Source organism: Poromitra crassiceps (assembly GCF_964638095.1).
Source record: "Poromitra crassiceps genome assembly, chromosome: 2".
Taxonomy (NCBI): Eukaryota; Metazoa; Chordata; class Actinopteri; order Beryciformes; family Melamphaidae; genus Poromitra; species Poromitra crassiceps.
The window spans coordinates 99,644,550-99,671,678 of record NC_139624.1 but is presented as its reverse complement, the minus strand read 5'-3'; the positions used below and the strand labels follow the sequence as shown (position 1 = coordinate 99,671,678).

At 41.9% G+C, this 27,129-nt stretch overlaps 1 protein-coding gene across 1 annotated transcript in view; it reads right to left on the bottom strand.

The window, feature by feature from the left end:
• The window catches only part of dnajc13 (DnaJ heat shock protein family (Hsp40) member C13), a 64,186-nt gene extending 37,431 nt beyond the window's left edge, over window positions 1-26,755 (bottom strand). The window contains exons 1-8 of the mRNA XM_083652046.1: window positions 26,679-26,755; window positions 8,125-8,200; window positions 4,739-4,888; window positions 3,082-3,123; window positions 2,751-2,951; window positions 2,451-2,657; window positions 2,222-2,317; window positions 1,540-1,631 (exon numbers count right to left, since the gene is read on the bottom strand). Of these exons, the coding sequence (XP_083508172.1) occupies window positions 1,540-1,631; window positions 2,222-2,317; window positions 2,451-2,657; window positions 2,751-2,951; window positions 3,082-3,123; window positions 4,739-4,888; window positions 8,125-8,200; window positions 26,679-26,746 (932 nt within the window). The 5' untranslated portion in view covers window positions 26,747-26,755. The remainder of the gene's footprint in view (window positions 1-1,539; window positions 1,632-2,221; window positions 2,318-2,450; window positions 2,658-2,750; window positions 2,952-3,081; window positions 3,124-4,738; window positions 4,889-8,124; window positions 8,201-26,678) is intronic.
• Between the last annotated feature and the right edge of the window lie 374 nt (window positions 26,756-27,129).

The following is a 27,129-nucleotide window of genomic DNA, read 5'->3' as shown; positions in this document are numbered from 1 at the left end:
ATATTGTGACACCCCTACTATGTACATAATGAAACATGTATGATCATGATGTCCTGTACTATGTACATAAAGAAACATGTATGATCATGATGTCCTGTACTATGTACATAAAGAAACATGTATGATCATGATGTCCTGTACTATGTACATAAAGAAACATGTATGATCATGATGTCCTGTACTATGTACATAAAGAAACATGTATGATCATGATGTCCTGTACTATGTACATAAAGAAACATGTATGATCATGATGTCCTGTACTATGTACATAAAGAAACATGTATGATCATGATGTCCTGTACTATGTACTAGGGGTGTCACGATACACTCAGTTCACGATACGATACGTATCACGATACTGGGTTCACGATAACGATACGATACGATTTTAACAATATTTTTTTAAACTTGAATAATGACAATATATGACTGGAAAAGTAGTATTTTATTTGAAATGCACAAATACAAAACATGCTGTTGTGGGAAATTGTTATTACAATAACAACTAGAAAAAACATGAGATTGGAGATAAGGCTTATCTTGAAATAGAATGAGTTACACCGTCACTTAGATTTACTTTGAACTAAAAGGTTTCTCAGCAGTATAAATTCTCATTATGCATCTTCAGTTTTTCTTCAAACTCAAACAACAAGACTTTTCTTAGTCTATTTTTTATGCATCTTCAGTTTTTCCTGTCAAGTAAACAGTTTTGCCAGAAACTCAATTCAATGGTTTCTCTCCTGTATAACTTCTCATGTGTCTCTTCAGAGACTTGTTCAACTGAACTACTTTCCACACATTGAACTTCAACAAACAAAGACGTTTCTTTGTCTATTTAAAAAAAAAAAAAAAAAAAAAAAAATTCACGATATGAGATTTCATCTCAACGATACATATCGTGACGTTTTACTATCGCGAAATTTCGTGGGACGATATATTGTGACACCCCTACTATGTACATAATGAAACATGTATGATCATGATGTCCTGTACTATGTACATAAAGAAACATGTATGATCATGATGTCCTGTACTATGTACATAAAGAAACATGTATGATCATGATGTCCTGTACTATGTACATAAAGAAACATGTATGATCATGATGTCCTGTACTATGTACATAAAGAAACATGTATGATCATGATGTCCTGTACTATGTACATAAAGAAACATGTATGATCATGATGTCCTGTACTATGTACATAAAGAAACATGTATGATCATGATGTCCTGTACTATGTACGGTACATAAAGAAACATGTATGATCATGATGTCCTGTACTATGTACATAATGAAACATGTATGATCATGATGTCCTGTACTATGTACATAAAGAAACATGTATGATCATGATGTCCTGTACTATGTACGGTACATAAAGAAACATGTATGATCATGATGTCCTGTACTATGTACATAAAGAAACATGTATGATCATGATGTCCTGTACTATGTACATAATGAAACATGTATGATCATGATGTCCTGTACTATGTACATAATGAAACATGTATGATCATGTCTGTCTGTACCTTTCTGTGGAGGAGAACTTTCGGATCTGGCCTCTGATGAATTCTACTGTAAACAGCTGCGGGTTGTCTACATCACAGATGAGAGCAAACACCTGGAGGGAGAGAGGGTGGAGGACAAGAACAGGCGAGAGAAAGGAAGATAAAGAGAAGACGGAGAGAGAAGGGGGGAACGGTTTACTTCTATCACACAGACTCAACTGCTTTCACCCAAGTGCTTAACTTGCAGTGTTGCAATTCATACATATTGAAATGAACACAGTGGTTTTCACATGACTTACTCACTGTACAGCACCCACTGCACCACTGAAACCACAAGGTATATCAAATGCTCATTCCCACAGCGGTTATAGCACAAAGACTTTGAATTATTTCCACGGTAACCCTTGCTCAGGTCACTACATCGCTGACTGCACTTTGAAGAAACCCCTGACTATATGCTACCGGTCAAGCATGAGAACTGATATTGATAACTTGTGATTTATGTCAGGCATTTGAAGCTTTTTGGAAACGTGTACCTCAGCTCAACTACAAGCTCCCCTCCAGTCCATAACTGCAAGCAAGCTGTTGTTACTGAGCAGCCAGTCATACATGTGGCCACAGAGAGAGACCAAAGTCGCCTTGACTACAAAGGTTTCAGTTGACAAATCATGTGATCTGGTGTCACTAGCCAATGAAAGCCCACCTCTCCGAAGGGTTTGATGGTGACTATGTTATAGGAAGCTGGGTCTCTCTCCACTAGACATGTCTCAGTCAGGCACAGGATCCGCTTAACAGGCTCCTACAAGGGACACACACACACACACACACACACACACACACACACACACACACACACACACACACATTGGGCATAATAACAATAAAAAAGAGACATAACATACGGTACTGAGGGAAAAGCTTAGTGCTCTAACCGGGTGACGCGGGGAAATCTTCTGCACCACGAACTCAGCTAGCGAAGTGATGCTCTCGTCTGAGCTGTACTTCCCGAGCCTGTCCGTCGCAAAACCCTCGAAGGTCAGGACCTCCTTCCTCAATCGCAGCATGATACCAATGAAGTTCCCAGCATGCTCTATGGCGCTGCGGATGATGTCATCCCGTTGCTCTGAGGCAAACAGATGCTGAGAAAGAGAGAGAGAGGGGTTCATGAACAGCTTTGTGATTAAGACACTTTAATGTGAAGAGAGACAGATTGCCATGTCATGAATGCGTACCAGCCTGCTGAAGCCGCCATGAAGGATGCAGAAGCCCCCCTGGTAGTCGGAGACCTCGGCAAAGCCCTCTATGTTGCGATAGTCGTAGGAACATACCACCCGGTTGGTGTGGGGGTCGATCTGGTCGATGCCGCCCGGGGTCACCTCTAAATTAACAGACTTCCTTGTGTCGCTCCAGTGGTGCTTGTAGCAGTTGTAGCGCTGTGAGAGTCAGGGACATAATGTGTTATGACATACAGTGCATGCTGTGGCACCATGCTGGCTAACATACACTGAAATGGATTTAAAAAAAATCCCCTCCAATCTCTTCTCGATGTATCTCAGAACTTACCCTGCCAGTTATTTTTCCCTCCGAGAAATCTGTTCTGAATCTCTGTGCAAGGGGGGAAAAATATATTATATTATTGTGTCAGTTTACACAGTTATCTTTGATCCAGATGCACGGTCTTAATTACAAAATTACAAAGACATTTCACAGGTTCACACTCATGGAGAGGAACCTCCATTAGGGAGGCCAGTGGGGAAACACAACATGAGTTCATTTGCTTACGCCAACAAATTCTCTGTTGATTTACATGTGTGACAAACAGCTAAGTCAAATGAGCTGTGATTTGCAAGCTTTGCAGTCCTAAACAGCACATTGCATTTACATTGTGATTTTGCGGCAAATTTTTGGGGTCAACACCCGGCCGTCACTAGCCGCTTTCACACACAGATCGCGCAAAATTGCAGTTCAGAAGCCCCGCAAAGGCAGCAGCCTAGCCACAGAAATTGCTTTCACACACAGCCAAGCAGCACCGCCACATTCCCGTCCTGGGGTGTGCTTTCAAGTGACATCCACCGCTCCCGGATTGAAAGGCGAGCGGAGGCATTTCCACCCAGCTCCTCCTAGCCCAAATGAATATTTTCATAGGTTAGTCATGTAGCCTAGGCTACTGTATGATGAACAAATTAATTCAACAACCAAACATTGCCGATGTACGCCAGCCAACGTGCAGCTGCGGTCGTTAAGGATCAAAGTGATTAGTGATAAAACACGAAAGTGTTGTCCACATGCAGCATTGGTAACAAGGCTTTCAATATTCATCTGATCGCCTTTATGGATCACAGATGCATGCATCATCATGTAGCCTATTAGGTACAAGGCTAATTCTTATCTTTTGGTTCCAGTTTTTTGTAAAGCAAATGATTCCCATCAAGTAGCCTAATTAGCGTCCGTTCTGAAAGACGACGCCCGCATATCAAACAGCTGCAGTCTGCATAACGTTCGTCGGGGGCATAGTATAGGCTTAAATGCACATGACTACTATAACGTTAGTAGTTTTTCTAAGGGAATGCACAACATGGCTAGCTAGACAGATTGCAGTTCTGGAGCTGGTTTCCAGAGGGAATATCCTCAGACCAACTCGCCACAGACAACTATAGTCCTCTGAAGCTTATTATTATAGCCTATCCGTTAATTTTACCTACTAATGTCAACATCGTTTGAGCATAAAGCCTAACTTACCAGGCACGGAGCATCCCTCCTGCCGCCCCTGCAGTCATGATTGTATAGGCTACTTTTTTTACTTTCACTTATGCTTTTCTTGCTGCATGAGGTGATTTCCCCTGTATTCTTTTTTTTATGAATGAGCTGGCCATTCGCACCGTTCTTCCGTGTTGCCGCTCCTACGCTTTCAAGTGGAGGCGGGTTGCCTGGTAACCCGGCGCTGTGACTAAGTCCACTGGCGGAACGAAAGGCGCACAACAATTAGCCACCAACCCGCCGCGTTCACAACTTTCACATCGGAGGCGCGGATCCTATTTTCCGTGCATTTTGCGGCTTTCAAGGTCGGTGTGAAAGCGCCTACTGACTACAAAGCATGAATAAGCCACAAAGACTTCTCTCGTCTTAGACGCTGTTAATAAATGTATTTGCGTCCATGTCTACGGGCTTGTTGTAAAGAGTGGTAATGGTAAACAGGTCAGGTGTGAGTGTTGCTCCTCACCAGTGCTTCTGTGAGCAGCTCTGTGCGGTGCTCTGTGGAGAACTTCAGCGTTTCGGACTTCTTGCCGCTGCCCTTGCGGAAGGTGAGGGTGAACTCTGTGCCCTGGCCCTTTCCTACCGGCCCGATGCCACAGATGTCTCCATAAGGCCACTGGCAACAGCAAGACACAACACACATTGTTACAGTCACACACAACCAGGCAAGAGGCAGTTCAGCTGCCTAATGTACCACCATGATCGCCATGATATACTAGTAAACATAACCTGTTGTTGTTATGCTAATGATAAAACGAGGTCATTTCATTTGGGTAATGAATGCATTAATTAGCAAATATGCCTATGTCAACGAGAAAATCTGTTTTCCTCCAAATGCAAATTTATGCAGTAGCAAAGTGGTCCAAAATCTAACCAGATCATCTACTATTCTATGAGGAGGACATGTGGTTTAAGTATGACGTTTCTATCATGCATCTTTCTTGATTTATTATGTTCAGAGTGACGACTATGTCTACACACAGGCACTACATGATGACAGCATAATGTCCTGCATACAGACTGTGTCTACACACAGGCACTACATGATGACAGCATAATGTCCTGCATACAGACTATGTCTACACACAGGCACTACATGATGACAGCATAATGTCCTGCATACAGACTGTGTCTACACACAGGCACTACATGATGACAGCATAATGTCCTGCATACAGACTGTGTCTACACACAGGCACTACATGATGACAGCATAATGTCCTGCATACAGACTATGTCTACAAACAGGCACTACATGATGACAGCATAATGTCCTGCATACAGACTGTGTCTACACACAGGCACTACATGATGACAGCATAATGTCCTGCATACAGACTATGTCTACACACAGGCACTACATGATGACAGCATAATGTCCTGCATACAGACTATGTCTACACACAGGCGCTACATGATGACAGCATAATGTCCTGCATACAGACTATGTCTACAAACAGGCGCTACATGATGACAGCATAATGTCCTGCATAAATGATGACAGCATAATGTCCTGCATACAGACTATGTCTAGACACAGGCACTACATGATGACAGCATAATGTCCTGCATAAATGATGACAGCATAATGTCCTGCATACAGACTATGTCTACAAACAGGCACTACATGATGACAGCATAATGTCCTGCATAAATGATGACAGCATAATGTCCTGCATACAGACTATGTCTACAAACAGGCACTACATGATGACAGCATAATGTCCTGCATAAATGATAAGGGCATAATGTCCTGCATACAGACTATGTCTACACACAGGCACTACATGACAGCATAATGTCCTGCATAAATGATGAGGGCATAATGTCCTGCATACAGACTATGTCTACACACAGGCACTACATGATGACAGCATAATGTCCTGGCTGCATACAGACTATGTCTACAAACAGGCACTACATGATGACAGCATAATGTCCTGCATACAGACTATGTCTACACACAGGCACTACATGATGACAGCATAATGTCCTGCATAAATGATGACAGCATAATGTCCTGCATACAGACTATGTCTACACACAGGCACTACATGATGACAGCATAATGTCCTGCATAAATGATGACAGCATAATGTCCTGCATACAGACTATGTCTACAAACAGGCACTACATGATGACAGCATAATGTCCTGCATAAATGATGACAGCATAATGTCCTGCATACAGACAATGTCTACAAACAGGCACTACATGATGACAGCATAATGTCCTGCATAAATGATGAGGGCATAATGTCCTGCATACAGACTATGTCTACACACAGGCACTACATGATGACAGCATAATGTCCTGCATAAATGATGAGGGCATAATGTCCTGCATACAGACTATGTCTACACACAGGCACTACATGATGACAGCATAATGTCCTGCATACAGACTATGTCTACACACAGGCACTACATGATGACAGCATAATGTCCTGCATACAGACTATGTCTACAACCAGGCACTACATGATGACAGCATAATGTCCTGCATACAGACTATGTCTACACACAGGCACTACATGATGACAGCATAATGTCCTGCATACAGACTATGTCTACACACAGGCACTACATGATGACAGCATAATGTCCTGCATACAGACTGTGTCTACACACAGGCACTACATGATGACAGCATAATGTCCTGCATAAATGATGACAGCATAATGTCCTGCATACAGACTATGTCTACACACAGGCACTACATGATGACAGCATAATGTCCTGCATACAGACTATGTCTACACACAGGCACTACATGATGACAGCATAATGTCCTGCATACAGACTATGTCTACACACAGGCACTACATGATGACAGCATAATGTCCTGCATACAGACTATGTCTACACACAGGCACTACATGATGACAGCATAATGTCCTGCATACAGACTATGTCTACACACAGGCACTACATGATGACAGCATAATGTCCTGCATAAATGATGACAGCATAATGTCCTGCATACAGACTATGTCTACACACAGGAACTACATGATGACAGCATAATGTCCTGCATACAGACTATGTCTACACACAGGCACTACATGATGACAGCATAATGTCCTGCATACAGACTATGTCTACACACAGGCACTACATGATGACAGCATAATGTCCTGCATACAGACTATGTCTACAAACAGGTACTACATGATGACAGCATAATGTCCTGCATACAGACTATGTCTACAAACAGGCACTACATGATGACAGCATAATGTCCTGCATACAGACTATGGCTACACACAGGCACTACATGATGACAGCATAATGTCCTGCATACAGACTATGTCTACAAACAGGCACTACATGATGACAGCATAATGTCCTGCATACAGACTATGTCTACACACAGGCGCTACATGATGACAGCATAATGTCCTGCATACAGACTATGTCTACACACAGGCACTACATGACAGCATAATGTCCTGCATACAGACTATGTCTACACACAGGCACTACATGACAGCATAATGTCCTGCATAAATGATGAGGGCATAATGTCCTGCATACAGACTGTGTCTACACACAGGCACTACATGAGGGCATAATGTCCTGCATACAGACTATGTCTACACACAGGCACTACATGAGGGCATAATGTCCTGCATGCAGACTGTGTCTCTTTGGCTATGGCTTCAGAACACCACAAGTTAAAAATATTTCCGCTTTTAGCAAGAGAACATTGTGCTTCCAATGGATTTTCAATAGCCACATAGCCAAGATCAGCACTTCCCACAAGCATCTGTTAAGCACCGATAGCTACAGTATAACAGGCGCCTGAAGGACACAGAAGCTAGCATTGCTTTATAACAGGCTGCATACTGACCTGGTTTGTTACTTCTAGCGTGGTAGGGTTGTAAGTGGTAACGCCATGGGTGCCCACTGAGAAGACTCGCTTGTATCTGGAACAGAGAGATGAGATGGGATGAGTCAGATGAAGGCCTACCCATCACAAAGCACACAAAGCACACAAAGACAAGAGACCGCTGTTTATCACATTGAATCAACTCAACAGCATGGGCAGCAAGTAGGGGTGCACCGATCACGTTTTTTTGCCACCGATCACCGACTGCCGATCGCCTATGGGAAATATCTGCCCAACCGATCATCGACCGATCACCGATTACCGATCACCGATATATAAACTCCTCAAAGAAAGTTTGGAAACGTTATTTTAGGTCGATTATTTCTCCCCTTTAACACTTTGAGTGCCACGGCCCTTGGGCAAAAGGTTGCTTGCTGTGCCACATAGGCCGCAATGCATTTTAAAACAGTCATATAATTTTTTTAATAATTACTATGTAAACACTGAACACGCACAAATAACGATGAGACTCTCTTCTATCACCTGCAAAAAAAAGTTTATTGATCCCATTTTCCGTTCTTTAGTTATGAGCCGGAGAAGATAGCTTGATTGAAGCAAAAACATCCCTTTTTTTCTACGAGCTGAGATAATGAGCCTTTTGTGAAATTAAACATTTCAAGCACATCACTGACTCTGAAGCTAATTTTCTGATGTCTGGGTCTGTCTGGGTGAAGTGTATGCTGCTCTGCTGCTCTGCGTGCTCCCCCCCCCCCCTCAACTGCACACGCCTCCTGGGTGTGTCTTATGTGTCTGGTGGCTCTCAGTCTCTGCTGAGTTTGCTGCGCACACACAGTGAATGGTGCGCGACATTCAGCTTTTTGGTTCCGCGTGTGTTTGTCACGGGCTGGCATGCTTCCAGTTCGGAATAATAAGGCTGATTATGTGAATGTGCTGTTGCAGCGTACATGGAGGTGCTCAGTTGTGACAGCGGATGCTGCTGCTGGGGGCACAGCTGGCGTTGTGCTCGTTTATGGAGGCACGTCGATGCATACGGACGGATGCGATGCGATTTCCTCATTTTCCCCAGTGACTATTTCTGTGTGTTTGGCTCCTTTTTCTCTGATCAGGAGAGTGCTGTCGCCACCTAATGGGTTTGTAAAATAGGTTATCGACCTCCAATAGCTACAATATTGTTAGAGGCGACGTAAGAAGCTTAGATCGACACCCCCCCGTCAAAAAAACAATTTGGAGTTATGACGCCATTTGGCGTCGCTGGCACTGTACGGTAAATTTCTAATGACGCCATATGGCGTCGCTGGCACTGAACGTGTTAATACGGTAATACCAATTGGCATTGTATTTTATATCGTTGGAAAGCCTGATTAGTGATAGGGCTTTTTTTTTTTATAAAAATAAAAAATAAAAATAAAAATAAAAATAAAAATAAAAATAAAAAATAAAAAATAAAAATAAAAATAAAAATAAAAATAAAAATAAAAATAAAAATAAAAATAAAAATAAAAATAAAAATAAAAATAAAAATAAAAAATAAAAATAAAAATAAAAATAAAAATAAAAAATTGCCGATCGCCGATCGCATATTTGAGGTCAAAATCGGCCGATACAGATTGCTTGCCGATCGATCGGTGCACCCCTAGCAGCAAGGCACGTAACGTTAGCTTGGATATTCATTGGAGTAAGTGATGGTATTTCAAACATGTGGAGGTTAGTGGATCCAATTTGCCCTGAGAATAGCCAAAATCCATCCCTATCAATTCACAATCCCAAGGCACCCGATGTGCCGAATATAGCTCATAGCGCCAATAAAGCTCGGACAGAGGGCAGGTTGGGTCGAGACGAGCGGGTGCATGACGTGCCCACACACACACACACACACACACACACACACACACACACACACACACACACACACACACACACACACACACACACACACTATGTCACTGAGACTCAATTACCATGCAGCTTTGCCATGTACCTTTTCGCACACTTTGATGTGGTTGAGATAAAGCACACGCCCAACGAACAATGATGAGAAAGGATTACAACCTCACACTGGCAGAGCTACGTTCACAGCAGGCAGCCAATGAGCTAAGATGTGCGTGTGTAACATATTATGTGTAATGTGTGTGACTACATGTGCATTTGATCCATCTATTTATATTGAGCTCTTTATCATCTGTTTTTGCTTCCTTTACACTGCAAGCTGCAGGGATGCTGTCATTTCCCTCGTGGATCTCCAAAGTGGCTATCTAGAATAGTGTTGTATGTGGTGTGTGTGTGTGTGTGTGTGACGTGTGTGTGTGTGTACATGCTTGTGAGTCAATAGAGAGAGGAGGCCAATCAGAAGTGTAAGCTAGTGCGCCTGCCTCAGAGTGGCAGAAGAGTTTCCGCTATGCTGCGTCTCTGATCCCTTTGCTACACATCAGACTGCCTCGCACAGCCACAGACAAAGAGAGGCAGAGTGCAGCGGCAAAACAAAAGGGACCAACTTACTGCAACTTACTGATAAATTTTGAATGTTTTACCAGCTTGACCTAATGAGTAATACCATACCAGCGTTAAGTAACTCTGCTGTGATTTCTAAGTATTTACCTACTTAGCTACCGCTGTAATTACTTGGCACAAGTTGGCAGCATGCTATTCCATCTTCATACCATGTATTTAGCTGGTATTTGCCTAGTACTTTGGGTGACTGTAAAACGAAGGGTTATGATTTATTGTAAGGAATCAGCCCACACAAATTCAGTGGAACTGTTAAGAGTGGAACTATTTGAAATATTAGGAAGGAAGCACAAAATGCTGGTTTGTCAATTTCTCTCTCTGCACGTTGTACTGTGGGTGTGGGTGTACGTGCTTGTGAGTCAATAGAGAGAGGAGGCCAATCAGAAGTGTCATACTGCATCATACTGCGTCGCACAGCCACAGACAAAGAGAGGCAGAGTGCAGCGGCAAAACAAAGGGGACGCCCCCAAGTGGAGTCTCCAACCTTACCGACACGCTGATCAACTTGCGCTTTCGTTTTCTATGTTCGCTTTCTTTTCCCTTACTCATTATTTGTTTGTTTTGTTTCACCACTTTCTGTTCATGTCAGTTCATGTGGGTTCTCCAGTTCTTGTATGTTTTTGTTTCTTGAGTGTTTTCATAAGCCCATTGTATTTAGCCGACACTACCCATAAGCCCATTGTATTTACCCAACACTACCCATAAGCCCATTGTATTTACCCAACACTACCCATAAGCCCATTGTATTTAGCCGACACTACCCATAAGCCCATTGTATTTACCCAACACTACCCATAAGCCCATTGTATTTACCCAACACTACCCATAAGCCCATTGTATTTAGCCGACACTACCCATAAGCCCATTGTATTTACCCAACACTACCCATAAGCCCATTGTATTTAGCCGACACTACCCATAAGCCCATTGTATTTACCCAACACTACCCATAAGCCCATTGTATTTAGCCCACACTACCCATAAGCCCATTGTATTGAGCTGACACTACCCATAAGCCCATTGTATTTAGCTGACACTACCCATAAGCCCATTGTATTTACCCCACACTACCCATAAGCCCATTGTATTTACCCCACACTACCCATAAGCCCATTGTATTTACCCCACACTACCCATAAGCCCATTGTATTTAGCCCACACTACCCATAAGCCCATTGTATTTACCCCACACTACCCATAAGCCCATTGTATTTACCCCACACTACCCATAAGCCCATTGTATTTACCCCACACTACCCATAAGCCCATTGTATTTAGCCCACACTACCCATAAGCCCATTGTATTTAGCTGACACTACCCATAAGCCCATTGTATTTACCCCACACTACCCATAAGCCCATTGTATTTACCCCACACTACCCATAAGCCCATTGTATTTAGCCCACACTACCCATAAACCCATTGCATTTAGCCCACACTACCCATAAGCCCATTGTATTTACCCGACACTACCAATAAGCCCATTGTATTTAGCCCAGACTACCCATAAGCCCATTGTATTTAGCTGACACTACCCATAAGCCCATTGTATTTAGCCCACACTACCCATAAGCCCATTGTATTTAGCCCACACTACCCATAAGCCCATTGTATTTAGCTGACACTACCAATAAGCCCATTGTATTTAGCCCACACTACCCATAAGCCCATTGCATTTAGCCCACACTACCCATAAGCCCATTGTATTTAGCCCACACTACCCATAAGCCCATTGTATTTAGCTGACACTACCCATAAGCCCATTGTATTTAGCTGACACTACCCATAAGCCCGTTGTATTTAGCTGACACTACCCATAAGCCCATTGTATTTACCCCACACTACCCATAAGCCCATTGTATTTAGCCGACATTACCCATAAGCCCATTGTATTTAGCTGACACTACCCATAAGCCCATTGTAGTTAGCTGACACTACCCATAAGCCCATTGTATTTACCCGACACTACCAATAAGCCCATTGTATTTAGCCCAGACTACCCATAAGCCCATTGTATTTACCCCACACTACCCATAAGCCCATTGTATTTAGCCCACACTACCCATAAGCCCATTGTATTTAGCCCACACTACCCATAAGCCCATTGTATTTACCCCACACTACCCATAAGCCCATTGTATTTACCCCACACTACCCATAAGCCCATTGTATTTAGCCCACACTACCCATACGCCCATTGTATTTAGCCCACACTACCCATAAGCCCATTGTATTCAGCTGACACTACCCATAAACCCATTGTATTTAGCCGACATTACCCATAAGCCCATTGTATTTACCAATAAGCCCATTGTATTTAGCCGACACTACCCATAAGCCCATTGTATTTACCCATAAGCCCATTGTATTTAGCCGACATTACCCATAAGCCCATTGTATTTAGCCGACATTACCCATAAGCCCATTGTATTTACCAATAAGCCCATTGTATTTAGCCGACACTACCCATAAGCCCATTGTATTTAGCCGACATTACCCATAAGCCCATTGTATTTAGCTGACACTACCCATAAGCCCATTGTAGTTAGCTGACACTACCCATAAGCCCATTGTATTTACCCGACACTACCAATAAGCCCATTGTATTTAGCCCAGACTACCCATAAGCCCATTGTATTTACCCGACACTACCAATAAGCCCGTTGTATTTACCAATAAGCCCATTGTATTTAGCCGACACTACCCATAAGCCCATTGTATTTACCCGACACTACCAATAAGCCCGTTGTATTTACCAATAAGCCCATTGTATTTAGCCGACACTACCCATAAGCCCATTGTATTTAGCTGGCACTACCCATAAGCCCATTGTATTTACCCGACACTACCAATAAGCCCAGTTCAGGCAAAAACAAATGTATCCTACAATTAAGAAGCAACTAAATAACAGAAAGGAAATGTATGTCGGACAGTGTGAAAACGAATCTGATCTTGAGATTAATGACCACTAAACAAGTGCTTAGTCAAGACTAACACTAATCCAGAGGAACTTTATCTCCAGAAATGATGGGGAACCCTTACCTTCTGTCACAGTGAAACCAGACTATAAATAAAGTTTGTACCCATGGTTCTTATCATATCCTTTATAGCTGTTTATTTCCTTTTCCCTCCAATTAAACAACTTGTGCTCTACATGGTATTCCAAGGTGAAGGTACTAAGGAAAACATTTAAAAAAATCAGTGAGACAGCTGAAACTGGATGGGAAATGGAAACAACAATTCTATGGTCTGACCCACACCCTTCCCAAATGCAATATTGACAAATGAACCATACAAGTTCTGCAATACTTTACAGTGTGCAGAATAAGTATGGTGAAACTGAGCTGCATTGGAAGGGATGTGGTAAGAACGAGGGGGGATTTCCGGCTTGTAAAGTTGAGGCCAATGCGGGAATGCCAAAAACTGCAGTTCCTCGAATGGCCACTTGAGGCTGGCTGCAAAAAGGCAGTCATTCCCCATTCACCCCATGTTTAAAATGCCTGACTTTACAGCAGAAATAATTACCATGTTTACAGCCTGGTTCAAAAAACAGTTTTGGTCTCTATAGCTAATTTCAGATTCAGATTCAGATTTTAGTTCTGTCATGTCATTGTAAAAAAAAATCTGTAAATTCTTTGCTTTAGTGTTTTATCTTTTATCTGTCAAATGTCTTGTTCTGTCTAGTCTCTGTTCCTCACTGGACCCCATCGGAAATAAGCAGGACTTTCCCAGCTTAATGGGCTATCCAGGCATTCATCTGTTTTTTTTAATGATTTATTTAATGTTTGATGTATATGTTTATCTGTAATTGGTTTGAATGCCAAATAAACCTAACCTAACCTAAAATGGATGGATTGGGTTAATGCGACCACTGTTTTGGGGCATGATTGACGGGTCGCCTGTCTACAGTGACCAGTGATCGTGCAGCTCGCCGATCACAGAGTCCAATAGCAGGCGGCTCTGTGGGAAAGCCCTGGTCTCACGCCAACTGTGCGAGAACCAAGATGGCAACGGTCAAAATAAAGATCTCAAAACAGAATTAAGTGTTGCCTACTTTTACATCTATGGCTAAGAACTAGGGATTTGGCTGATACCGATAACCGATATTAACATTGCTGTTATGGTCGATAACTGATATTTACCGATGTCGATATGATCTCTATAAAAAACAAATTTTTATAATAATAAAATTTGGTACATACTGAAAAACACATGTAAACACTGAATTTGAAAAAGTAATGCATTTCTTTATTTCCAAAGCATTTGGAAAAGCCCATAAATCATAGCATTGTTTCCTCTCAACGTGAACATTTTGGCTCATACTGATAACCGATATTAACATAGCAACATCAGACCGATGCCGATATGTTAAAAAATGACTAACATCTGCCGATACGATATGATTGCCGATATATCGTGCATCCCAACTAAGAACCAGGTCATACCACAGATTTAAGTGTTGCCTACTTTTACAGTCTACTCTTGGCTAACCAGGTCATACCACAGAAATAAGCGTTGCCTACTTTTACAGTCCAGTTGCAACTTACTGATTCATTTTGAACGTTTGAAACCAGCTTGAACTAATGAGTAATACCATACCAGTGACTCTGCTGTGATTTCTAAGTATTTACCTACTTAGCTACCGCTGTAATTACTTGGCACAAGTTGGCAGCATGCTATTCTTCATACCACGTATTTAGCTGGTATTTGCCTAGTACTTTGGGTGACTGTAAAACGAAGGGTTATGATTTATTGTAATGAATCAGCCCACACAAATTCAGTGGAACTGTTAAGAGTGGAACTATTTGAAATATTAGGAGGAAGGAAGCACAAAATGCTGGTGTGTCAATTTTTTCCTCTGCACGTTGTACTGTGGGTGTGGATGTGTGTGGGTTTAATCACCATACTGTACCACCAACTGCTTGAGTTTTCGACACAAGATGTGAGGAATATTTGGGCAACTGACAACATTTTGGCTTGTGCTGAAGAACATGCTGCTGACACATGCCTCCTGTTTGCATGTCCATAGAAAGTCCTGCGCAGATACTATTTAGTCCCACCATGAAAAACAGTAGAATAAAGCCAAATTGAGAGATGACTTTGGCCTAACACACATTCTCACTTGTGTGTGGAGTAAATGATGAACGCAAACAGACAAGACAGACAGAGGCCCATGGCAAAGCTCAAGTGAAATCTTATGGGTCAATTGTCTCCACCACATCCCACACACAGTTTTCCCCTCCAGTCTCCACTATTCCCAGCTTCCATCACCCCAGGGCAAAAGTGCTCTGGCCATGACTCTGGCCTAGTCTGAGGGTGCTGGTGCTTCTCTACAAGAAGCCTCCACCTTGGAGCTAATTGGCTGGCTAAGCTGGGTCTCAACACACAGCTGGTTAATTATTCATTCTCTGTGGGTGGATAGTTTTATTTATGTATGTATATTACAATGTATGCGTATATATATATATATATATATATATATATATATATATATATATATATATATATATATATATATATATACACACTTTTTTATACTATCTGGGCAGAGAGGTAATCTCTGAAGGAGAATTGGGTCATTCCTTCATGACCACAGCAGAATGCTTGACATCAGACCCGGCTGCTATCAGATCATTTCCAGTGTTGGGGGGTAACTCATTACAAAAGTAACATATTACATGTAATATATTACTTTTAGCAGTAACTCAGTAATATAACTTATTACTTATAGGATTTCAGTAATATTATACCAGTTACTTTGTCAAGTAACTCAAGTTACAAATTGAGTTACATTTGATTAAATCAAAGCACATATTTTAAAAAGATACAATCAGTTCCTAATCAAACTGTGTGTTTTATGCAAATAACCACTATAGATAAGAATAACAAAGGAAAGGAATAACATTTAGAATTTTGGATTTTTTACACTGATTTCAAGGCGGTTGAAATTATTTTTCGGGATGGTTCCGGGGCGGCAATGTCATTCTGCTGCTGCTGTTGTTTTGGTGAAAGTAAAGCAAAAGTAGTGTATTAAGTAACGAGTTACTCTACACAGAAAGTAATATGGTAAAGTAATTTATTACTTTCAAATGAATGTAACTAGTAATATGTAGTATATTACATTTTGAAAGTAACTTGCCCAACACTGATCATTTCACATGCGTTTGGGAAGGTTGAAATAATTGTGATAGCAAAACAATGGTAAGATGTGCATGAAGAAGTGGACATCTCATTCACAGAAAGGCCACATTTCTCAGCTTCTTGCTTGAAGAGGTTTGCTTCAGTCATTGGGAAAGAACCTAATTTCTCTGAGCTCTCAGGAGGCAGCTAGAACAAAGGAGTCGGTTAGAATTTTCTGACTAAAGTGCACTAATTAATGACAGTATAAAAAAGCAATGTGCTAAGTGTACATACTGTACATCTGGTGCTGCAGCTGACTGCATTACAAAGCAATGCTGTGATAAGAACAGAGGAGCAGCTGGGACACTGTCTTCTAGCTGGAGTAGCCAATTTCAGCTGCTCGGCTATACGTGCATGTAAGGTGGGGCGGGTGAGAGTTGTAGTTGAGTTGGGAGGGGAAAGGGAAACTTTAAATGATATTAAGACTATGTAAAAGAGTCCACAGGAAATTAACCCTTCCATAAAGGATGTTTATGAGGAAAAAAGCACATTATAAAACAAGCTTTACAATGGCAGTTTTTACAGCACAGTCACACCGCAGATACGCTTTGTGAAAATTAACCCATTACTTTTCTTCGTTCATTCATGCTGCACACCACAGCTTTAGATCTCTGCCTTGCACTTTCTAAGATTTCGTAATATAGCAAATTTTGCAACTTCCTGTAGGCAATATGAGCAAACCCTCTGAACAACTGCCTCTTCTCGTCACACACAATATGTCGTTTCACACAAAAGCTGAACTCCTGCTCTTAACCACACCTTAGTCAAATGGGCTGCATGTTTAGAATCAATTCTCCGTTTTGAGCGCACTCCCGCGACTGTGGAGCATGTACTGTACCACCCAGGCCCTAGTCCAACCTCCGCATCGCGGGCACAGCGTCCCTAGTTTAGCAGGTCGCAGCTTATGCTTATCCAGGTGGGAGGGGGCGTTGAACCATTAAATGTCCCCGTGCTATTTAATAATTTCATGAATGGCTGTAGTTACATGGCTGGATTATTTGGAAGAGAGAGCCAAAAAAGTTGAATCGTTTCTTTTCCTCCATCTGCCAGTTTGAAAATGTAACAAGGAGAGCTGAAGATATAAAAGGCTCGGCTACAGAATCCACTATTCAAGACACAATAGATTACATAGGAATGCGCAGAGGCAGTCCATCGATCAAAATCCAAACAAATACAATCAAAGTGTGGACAAACATCCGTGACAGCTTTTGACAATGCAAGAGTTTATAAGAACTTTATTTATTATGTACCTTAGAGGATATGCTTTGTAGTCCAAGACTAAAATTGGATTATCAGACAGACTCAGTCATTCAATCAGATTACTGCACAAATGGACTTGTAACTTCAGTGCTTCAGTGTCCAATGAGTAGCTAAACTATGAGAATGGAGAGTTGAATGTGTGCAGACCTACCAAAAGAACTCAGTCGGAAAATTGAGGGGAAACAATCAATGAAAAGACTTCCATCATGACTTCAAAATAAATTTGCAAACGTGCGAAGCTATCACAAACGCAAAGTACAAGGTGGGGTAGTTGGATCAGATCCTGTGCTCAGGTACTAGGCCTAATACAGATACAGTATATGACTTGAGCATCAGCTGCAGCTAAGCTCCCTTAAACAATGACATGGTGAGCTATTATTGAAATTCAAAAGAGATGCTGATTTGTAGCTTATGTGGACTGAAAGATCTTAAGAGAAGTAGTGTATGTATGCAGAAGGCAGAAAATCCTCTCTGCCCTGAGATAATCCATCTATGTAGTCTGTAGAGGAACCGTCGGTTAGTAGGCCCCACCTCAGCCAAATCTAATACAACGGTCACGCGTGCGTGCATGTGTGTGTGTGTGTGTTGAGGGGGTAGATGATCACGGACACAGAGGAGAGAAGATGCTGTAGTAACACTAAAGCTGGACGCACACTACAAGACTTTAGGCCCACTTTAGCTGTCCCAGACAAGTTTGAGATCTGAGACAATATTACAGCAGCCGTCACTGGATTCTGAGCATATCAGAGCCACAATCTGACCCCATGCAGAGATTTTCCAACATATTGATTTTGTCTGCACAAAATTGGAGCAGAAATAACCAATGAGAGTTCAAGAGGAAACCGGGCAGAAAAAGTGTAAACCACACATTAGAGATGAAACGATATGACAATTTCATATCACAATTATAGTGACCAAAATGATCACGGTTATCAGTATTATCACGGTATTGTTAAAATCATGTGCTGAAATTTTTCAAAAAGTACTAATACACTCACATAAATCATTTCACCAAGTTTTATATTGAAAACTCGGACCCAAAAAGGATTGATACACTCACTGAAATAATTTCTCCAAGGCTGCTCGTTTGCATCTGGGAGACAGTTGCCAACTTTGGTTGATGGACAGTATTACCATGTGTTTTCAAAGCGTACAGTTATCGCAAGGAATTATATCACGGTTATCGTAAGGAATTTTATCACGGTTATCATTAAAACCGGTTATTGTTTCATCCCTACCACACATCCAGTGTTTCCCCTACCATTCTACAGGCCTGGCGAGCCGCCAGACCAGAAAGAGAATTGCAATTATTTATTTATTTTTCTCCCCAAAATTTAAATGAACCTTTATGGCATATTATTACAATACAGCAATACTGGCGTTGTTGACAGTAATAGAAGATGCCAAATCCTTCAAAACAATAAGCATTTTGCTTTTAGGAGCATTGTGCCAGTGTGTGCAGCGCTGTTCCAAAACATGTCAACGTGTGTGGTTGCCTGGGAAACGCGCACATCCCATAATACAACTGTTCGCATTGCATCCCATAATAGTGTGATGATACTTGGGATGCCATTGCCAACATAGATGTGAACAGGTTAGCTAAAAGTTTAGCGTCGCCAGCGAGGGCCCCCACCGTTGCGGTCGAGGTACGTTTCAAAATCCCTCCAGGCCTGAAAAATCTTCTAGGGGAAACACTGACATCATCATCATCATCATCATCATCATCATGGCTTTATCATTTACATCCACCTCTATGCAGAACAAACTGCCCCCGACTAGGGCTGGGTTCAAAAAATCGATTCTCCGATTTTTAATCGATTTTCATTTTAATCCTCGATTATCGATTCATATGTCCAGAGATCAATTTTTTTTTTTAATAATTTTTTTTTTTTTTTTTTTTTTTTTTTTTTTTACTAAACAGGCTAAAATATTGTGCTGTGTGTGGTAGTTGAAACATAGTTTCAAGTTGACGTTTAATTATGTTTGTAGTTGAAACAAAAACATAAATACTGTAGGCTACATGAATGGAAATGTTTGATCATTATTAATATCTACTTTTAGAAATTATATAGGCTGAAATCAAATCACTGTGCATAATTGTGAAAGTGTCTTTATTGACAGATGAAAAGGCTGTTATTTACCCTTTGTCACCACGTGGTGAGTAAATATATGTGTAACTAAAACCATTAAAATTGACAACAGGTCTGCAACTTTTTTCCCCATGTATCTACTTGGCTGGTTGGAAACCCCTGTGTTACATAACTGGACAGTCATGTAATTCAGGGTACAGCTCAAAAACCACGTTTTGGTATAACTAACCAAATCAATATTGAAAATTGATCGAATCGGAATCGAATCGAATCGAATCGAATCAAATCGAAATTAATCGATTCGCAACCTTGTGAATCGGAATCGAATCGATTCTTGAAATTTGAACCAATACCCAGCTCTACCCCCGACTCCCCCAACTATTCTCTTCCACAAATTCGGCGTCTATTCATGTTTTTCTTTTTCAACACAAATAACTTGCTGCACACACGCATGCAGTGCTAAGTGCTGTAACCTGCTCTTCTTTCTCAAGCTCAATTTTTGCACCATCAGGTGAAAGACACTTGACTCCACTTTGTTTTGATGAGGCAGTAAGAGTCGATGTCTGTCAAGACTAAATACAAGTGAAAATGTGAATGTATGGCTGGGAATGCAAAAAAGAAGAAGAAAAAAAAGACTTGAATTTCCACATTGCAAGAGGCTTGCAAGAGACCCCATTTCATATAATAATACATAGAATTGCATAAAAACCTAATAACAACAACATGTTTACTGGATTTAAATATTCAAATATTAAGCAACTCATCTCGTTTTAAAGCATTCAAATGTTTGTTAATAAAATCTTAAATATTGAAAAATCTGTCTGTGTAGTACACTACAGTATATTGCAATTGCATATTTAGCAAAATATGATTATTTGTTGATATCGTGCATCCCTACAGTATGTGTGACTGTGCCCCCCCCATCTGTGTTGTATTGTTTAATATGCACACTGCTATACAGTATCAGCCAGACAAGAAACTACAAGAAATATATATACATGTTTTAATGTGAGCAGGACTTTTCCACAATTGGCACTGGGCATAAGCAGGATCCAGAAATGAGAGGCACTTTCTAAGTCTTCATTTAAGATGACACAAAGTGTCCTGCATGCAGCTATCGCTGTTAGAGGTAGTGGTGCACATGTGAGGCCAAATACTCTCTTCCATGCTGCACATCTACAATGCACATGACATAAGTTAAGTACTTGTTGGCCAATGAGGGCAAGTTCATCAAGGATGAGCGTCATTAAAGTTGGCTTTTGGGAATATGTTCTGTACTCACCATGAAGAGCTGTGCTCCCTCTCATCCCTGACACAGCAGTTACATGAAATGTGTGATACATTTCCTCTATCTAAAGCCAGGGTGGCAAAATAACACTAGCTACCAGGCAGAAGTATTTTGCTGTGGCCAGCAAGTATGTCTACTCTGTGTGGCACTTTGGCAGATAAGCAACCACTGAAAAACTGGCTGAAGTCGTCAGAGTGGATACTAGTAACTTTTAGTATTTACTAACCACTGTGGCCTGTAGTCAAAATTATTTCCCACCATCTCTAATGCCTTTTGGTTGTCTGAAGTTAGATAAAAGAGACCACCCTCTCTTTTTCCCCCCGGTTGTCCCATCTGTCAAAGCCCTGTCTGACTCAATGTCCACTGTCCTCCCTGCACACATCACCGCCTGTCTCTGGTGGACACTTCAGGAGACACACATCACCACCTGTCTCTGGTGGACACTTCAGGGGGCACACATCACCACCTGTCTCTGGTGGACACTTCAGGAGACACACATCACCACCTGTCTCTGGTGGACACTTCAGGAGACACACATCACCACCTGTCTCTGGTGGACACTTCAGGAGACACACATCACCACCTGTCTCTGGTGGACACTTCAGGAGACACACATCACCACCTGTCTCTGGTGGACACTTCAGGAGACACACATCACCACCTGTCTCTGGTGGACACTTCAGGAGACACACATCACCACCTGTCTCTGGTGGACACTTCAGGAGACACACATCACCACCTGTCTCTGGTGGACACTTCAGGAGACACACATCACCACCTGTCTCTGGTGGACACTTCAGGAGGCATTAGCTGGATGAAACTCTGGTGATGGCTAATGGTCTGCAGCACTGCTTAAGTTACCTAAGTCAATGCAGGCCTTAATGGGACGAAGCCATTTAGAAAGCAGTATTGGTAATGTGATCCCACTGTCCCAAATGGAGCTTGCATGGAAAGATTATTTAGCTCTAAGGGCTACCAAACAGCTAGGTCTAGTTTGTTAAGTCGCAGCTAATTTTAGGTTGCTTCCTTACTTTACTTTAAGACCATCTAGAAAGAGTTTACATAAACACTTTGTTGGACAAAGTTAAAAAAAAAAGTAGCCTGTGCCGTGCCCTACAGTACTACAAAATGATATATTAACTCTAATGTAAAGTGATTAACTCATTCACCGCCAGTTTAGGACTGCCAATATTTAGCACAGGCCAAAGATTTTCATAATTGTTGGTCATCTTTCAAGACCCACAGTAAATTATCTATTAGCACCAGAGTGATTTGCAATACCTCAAAATGAAGATGTACGTCTCTGGGTTCACCAGGAAAAAAAAAGTGAGCTTTTAGCATGTTCTGTACTCTACTTATAGCCATTTATATACACCCTGTTTTCCCCCAAAATGTCTCTCTGAGAAAAGAAATTGCAGAAAATGGCATTTATGTATTTATGCACACAATCTCATGCAGAACTCGCTCTCAATTCTTTTATTTTGAACTGTATTGACATCAGACATGTAAATATTATTCGTTAGGACACAAATGACAAAAAAAAAATATATATATATATATATACACATGAAGTGCTTTTTTTTTACATTCAACAATACAGTTTACTCGGTGTGAGTGAGTGTGCAGACAGACAGACAGACAGACAGACAGACACACCGACAGACAGACAGACAGACAGACAGACAGACAGACAGACAGACAGACACACACACACACACACACACACACACACACACACACACACACACACACACACACACACACACACACACACACACACACACACGATCCCCCTTTTAGATTTCTAACCCCACATAGGATAAGCAATAACCACGCCCTGTGGCGCTGGGATTGGCCAGGAGCAACACTGGAGGGCACGCAGCCCAGCGATTACATGAACCAACTGAAAAGCTCTTGAGAAAGGACAGCGGGCTGCTCTGACTCCCGCTTGTGCCTTGTGCCTTGCTGTTGTGTGTTTATTTTGCACCCGTCCTCGTCCATGTCTCCCTGTCATCTGATCGTTCCCGTTTTCCCCTCGGCTATTCAACACGTCCTCACCGCCCTCGCAAACTGATCGATCATTTCCTCATTCCTCCGATGATCAAACACATCTCTTGATTACTTTCTCCCGGCTGGCACAGAGGAAGGCGACTCCAGCTCGTACAGCGCGCCGAGGCGCGTTTCAATGGCGTTTCTCCTGTCTGCACAAGGAAGCGTTACCAGTTTTCTGCTTTTCCTCCTGCTCAATTTCAAAACAACAGCTGCGGTATGTGTTTGTTCACGTGTTGTCTTAGATGATAGGGACCTGATACCATGTGACAGGCTGGGGAAGTGTTTAAACTACGCCCTGCAGTAATAAAAACAAAAACACGTCAAACACGTCATTGGCGGGGAGGGCTATTTCTGATAACACGTCAAAGACGTCATTGGCGGTGAATGAGTTAATTCATATAGATAATCACAATCTCCTTTAAACATAATACCTGGTATGAGAAAATGGCTAAGTGCAATGTGCCTCTCCCTTCCCTGTTTCCTTCCTATGGTAAGAAAACTGGGGAAAGAGATATTTTAAGGAAAATTGATCCCAAAATACAGTATCAAATGTCCCATCATTATTTACTGAACTAGAACGAGCGCAACGCAGACTTATGCCTCCGCCATTAGTTCATTCTTGAGTCCAAATCGCCATTTGAGGCAAATTGGAAGAAATTCCGTCAAGGCGCTCGTGAGATGTTGGGTTACAGAGCTTGGAAATTGTGTGTGTGAGGTCACAGTGACCTTGAACTTTGACCACCAAAATGTAATCAGTTCATCCTTGAGTCCAAGTGGACGCTTGAGGCAAATTCGAAGAAATTCCATCAAGACATTCCTGAGATATCGCGTTAACAAGCTTGAAAATGGCATTCGAGAGGTCACAGTGACCTTGACCTTTGATAACCAAAATGGAATCAGTTCATCCTTCCGTCCAAGTCGATGTTTGAGCCAAATCAGAAGAAATTCTATCAAGCCGTTCTTGAAATATTGCGTTAACCAACTTGGGAATGGCGTTCGTGAGGTCACAGTGACCTTGAAGTTTGACCACCAAAATGTAATCAGTTCATCCTTGAGGCCAAGTTAATGTTTGAGGCAAATGTGATGAAATTCCGTCAAGGCATTCCTGAGATATGGCGTTAACAAGCTTGAAAATGGTGTTGGAGAGGTCACAGTGACCTTGACCTTTGATCACCAAAATGTAATCCTTTCATCCTTGCGCCCAAGCCGACGTTTGAGCCAAATTGGCAGAAATTCCATCAAGCCGTTCTTGAGATATCGCTTTAACGAACTTGGGAATGGCATTTATGAGGTCACAGTGACCTTGACCTTTGACCACGAAAATCGAATCAGTTCATCCTTGAGTCCAAGTCGATGTTTGAGGCAAATTTGATGAAACTCCGTCAAGGCATTTCTGAGATGTTGCGCTAACAAGCTTGAAAATGGCGTTCGAGAGGTCACAGTGACCTTGGCCTTTGACCTTTGACCACCAAAATCTAATCAGTTCATCCTTGAGTTCAAGTCGATGTTTGAGGCAAATTTGATAAAATTCCGTCAAGGCATTCGTGAGATATCGCGTTAACAAGCTGGAAAATGGCGTTTGAGAGGTCACAGTGACCTTGACCTTTGACCACCAAAATCTAATCAGTTCATCCTTGAGTCCAAGTCGATGTTTGAGACAAGTTTGATTCAATTCCCTCAAGGCATTCCTGAGATATCGCGTTAACAAGCTTGAAAATGGCGTTTGAGAGGTCACAGTGACCTTGACCTGTGACCTTTGACCACCAAAATCGAATCAGATCATCCTTGAGTCTAAGTCGATGTTTGAGGCAAATGTGATGAAATTCCGTCAAGGCGTTCCTCAGATATCGCGTTAACAAACATTGTACGGACGGACGGACAACCCGGATCCATAATGCCTCCGGCCTGGCTATTCATCCCTACAATGTTATACAGAAACTTATACAAGTACAATTATACTGAGTTGGGTGAGATTTAGAACTTGTGAGTGTGACAGCTAGCTGCCTACCAACATACAATGTGTAGAGTAATAAATAATTAACCTACATCATGCTAATAAAATGACCCCTTCTCATGTATTTGTGGTTTGAGCCTGAGCAAGGACATTGCTGCTGCAGACACAATATGGCGTTTTATAAGTTATAACTTATAACACAATGGGCTACAGTAACTGGTATTGTTGTTTAACTAACCAGTTAGCTGGTCTTTCTCTTTCCATCTCTTTCTCTCTCAAAGTATTAGAGAAAGAATTTGCAGAGATAATATTTGTGTTTGGTGCTTCCGTCTGCAGACACAAGTCCAATTCTGTGCTATTCACTGTTTTTTTGGGTTACATTTCATCTCTACAAAACACACAGGTCACGCTAGTACTGATCAGTGACTGCTGACAGTGCAGACCTAGTACTGATCACTGACTGCTGACAGTGCAGACCTAGTACTGATCAGTGACTGCTGACAGTGCAGACCTAGTACTGATCAGTGACTGCTGACAGTGCAGACCTAGTACTGATCAGTGACTGCTGACAGTGCAGACCTAGTACTGATCAGTGACTGCTGACAGTGCAGACCTAGTACTGATCAGTGACTGCTGACAGTGCAGACCTAGTACTGATCAGTGACTGCTGACAGTGCAGACCTAGTACTGATCAGTGACTGCTGACAGTGCAGACCTAGTACTGATCGGTGACTGCTGACAGTGCAGACCTAGTACTGATCAGTGACTGCTAAGTCTGACAGTGCAGACCTAGTACTGATCAGTGACTGCTGACAGTGCAGACCTAGTACTGATCAGTGACTGCTGACAGTGCAGACCTAGTACTGATCGGTGACTGCTGACAGTGCAGACCTAGTACTGATCAGTGACTGCTGAGTCTGACAGTGCAGACCTAGTACTGATCAGTGACTGCTGACAGTGCAGACCTAGTACTGATCAGTGACTGCTGAGTCTGACAGTGCAGACCTAGTACTGATCAGTGACTGCTGACAGTGCAGACCTAGTACTGATCACTGACTGCTGACAGTGGACCTATATTCCTGAGCAAAGATAAGGAAGTCAACACAATGGAAGCACTGAGTCAGGATTTTCCCCAAACAGTTAATTTTGCCTTTTAAACCAACATAAAGAACACATGTGAAATCGTATCCTTTATGTGTTAAGGGAAAAAGAACAGGGTCTTACTTTCCCCTCCAGGAGTGTTTGGTGGTGTAGTAACAGGCCAAGTCTTTGTTGTCCTTGACGACATTCATCTTCTGACAGGACCTACAACACAGGAGAGCCGTGGTTATAATCAGGGTAAAAAAAAAGTCAAGTAAGGTGAGCGTTTCTGCATATCATCAAACACAGAAAAGTTCATAAATGGTTGACTTTCATTTGGCCATTGCTGACAGTACGTGCTGAAATTGATTTAATTACATGTATAGAGCACAACGGAAGGGGTGGGATTCTCTTTGCATCGTGATCTGGGCTAGTCACATGATTCCCAGTTAACTGTCGCCGGAGAAGTTACCAAAAACCCTGCAGCCCGACCTTTGTCCATCATTTATGTAACACACATTGCAATATAGTGCCACACACACTTCACAAAGCCATGAAACATTCTACAGCTCAAACAAGAGAGCCTCCCTCGGCC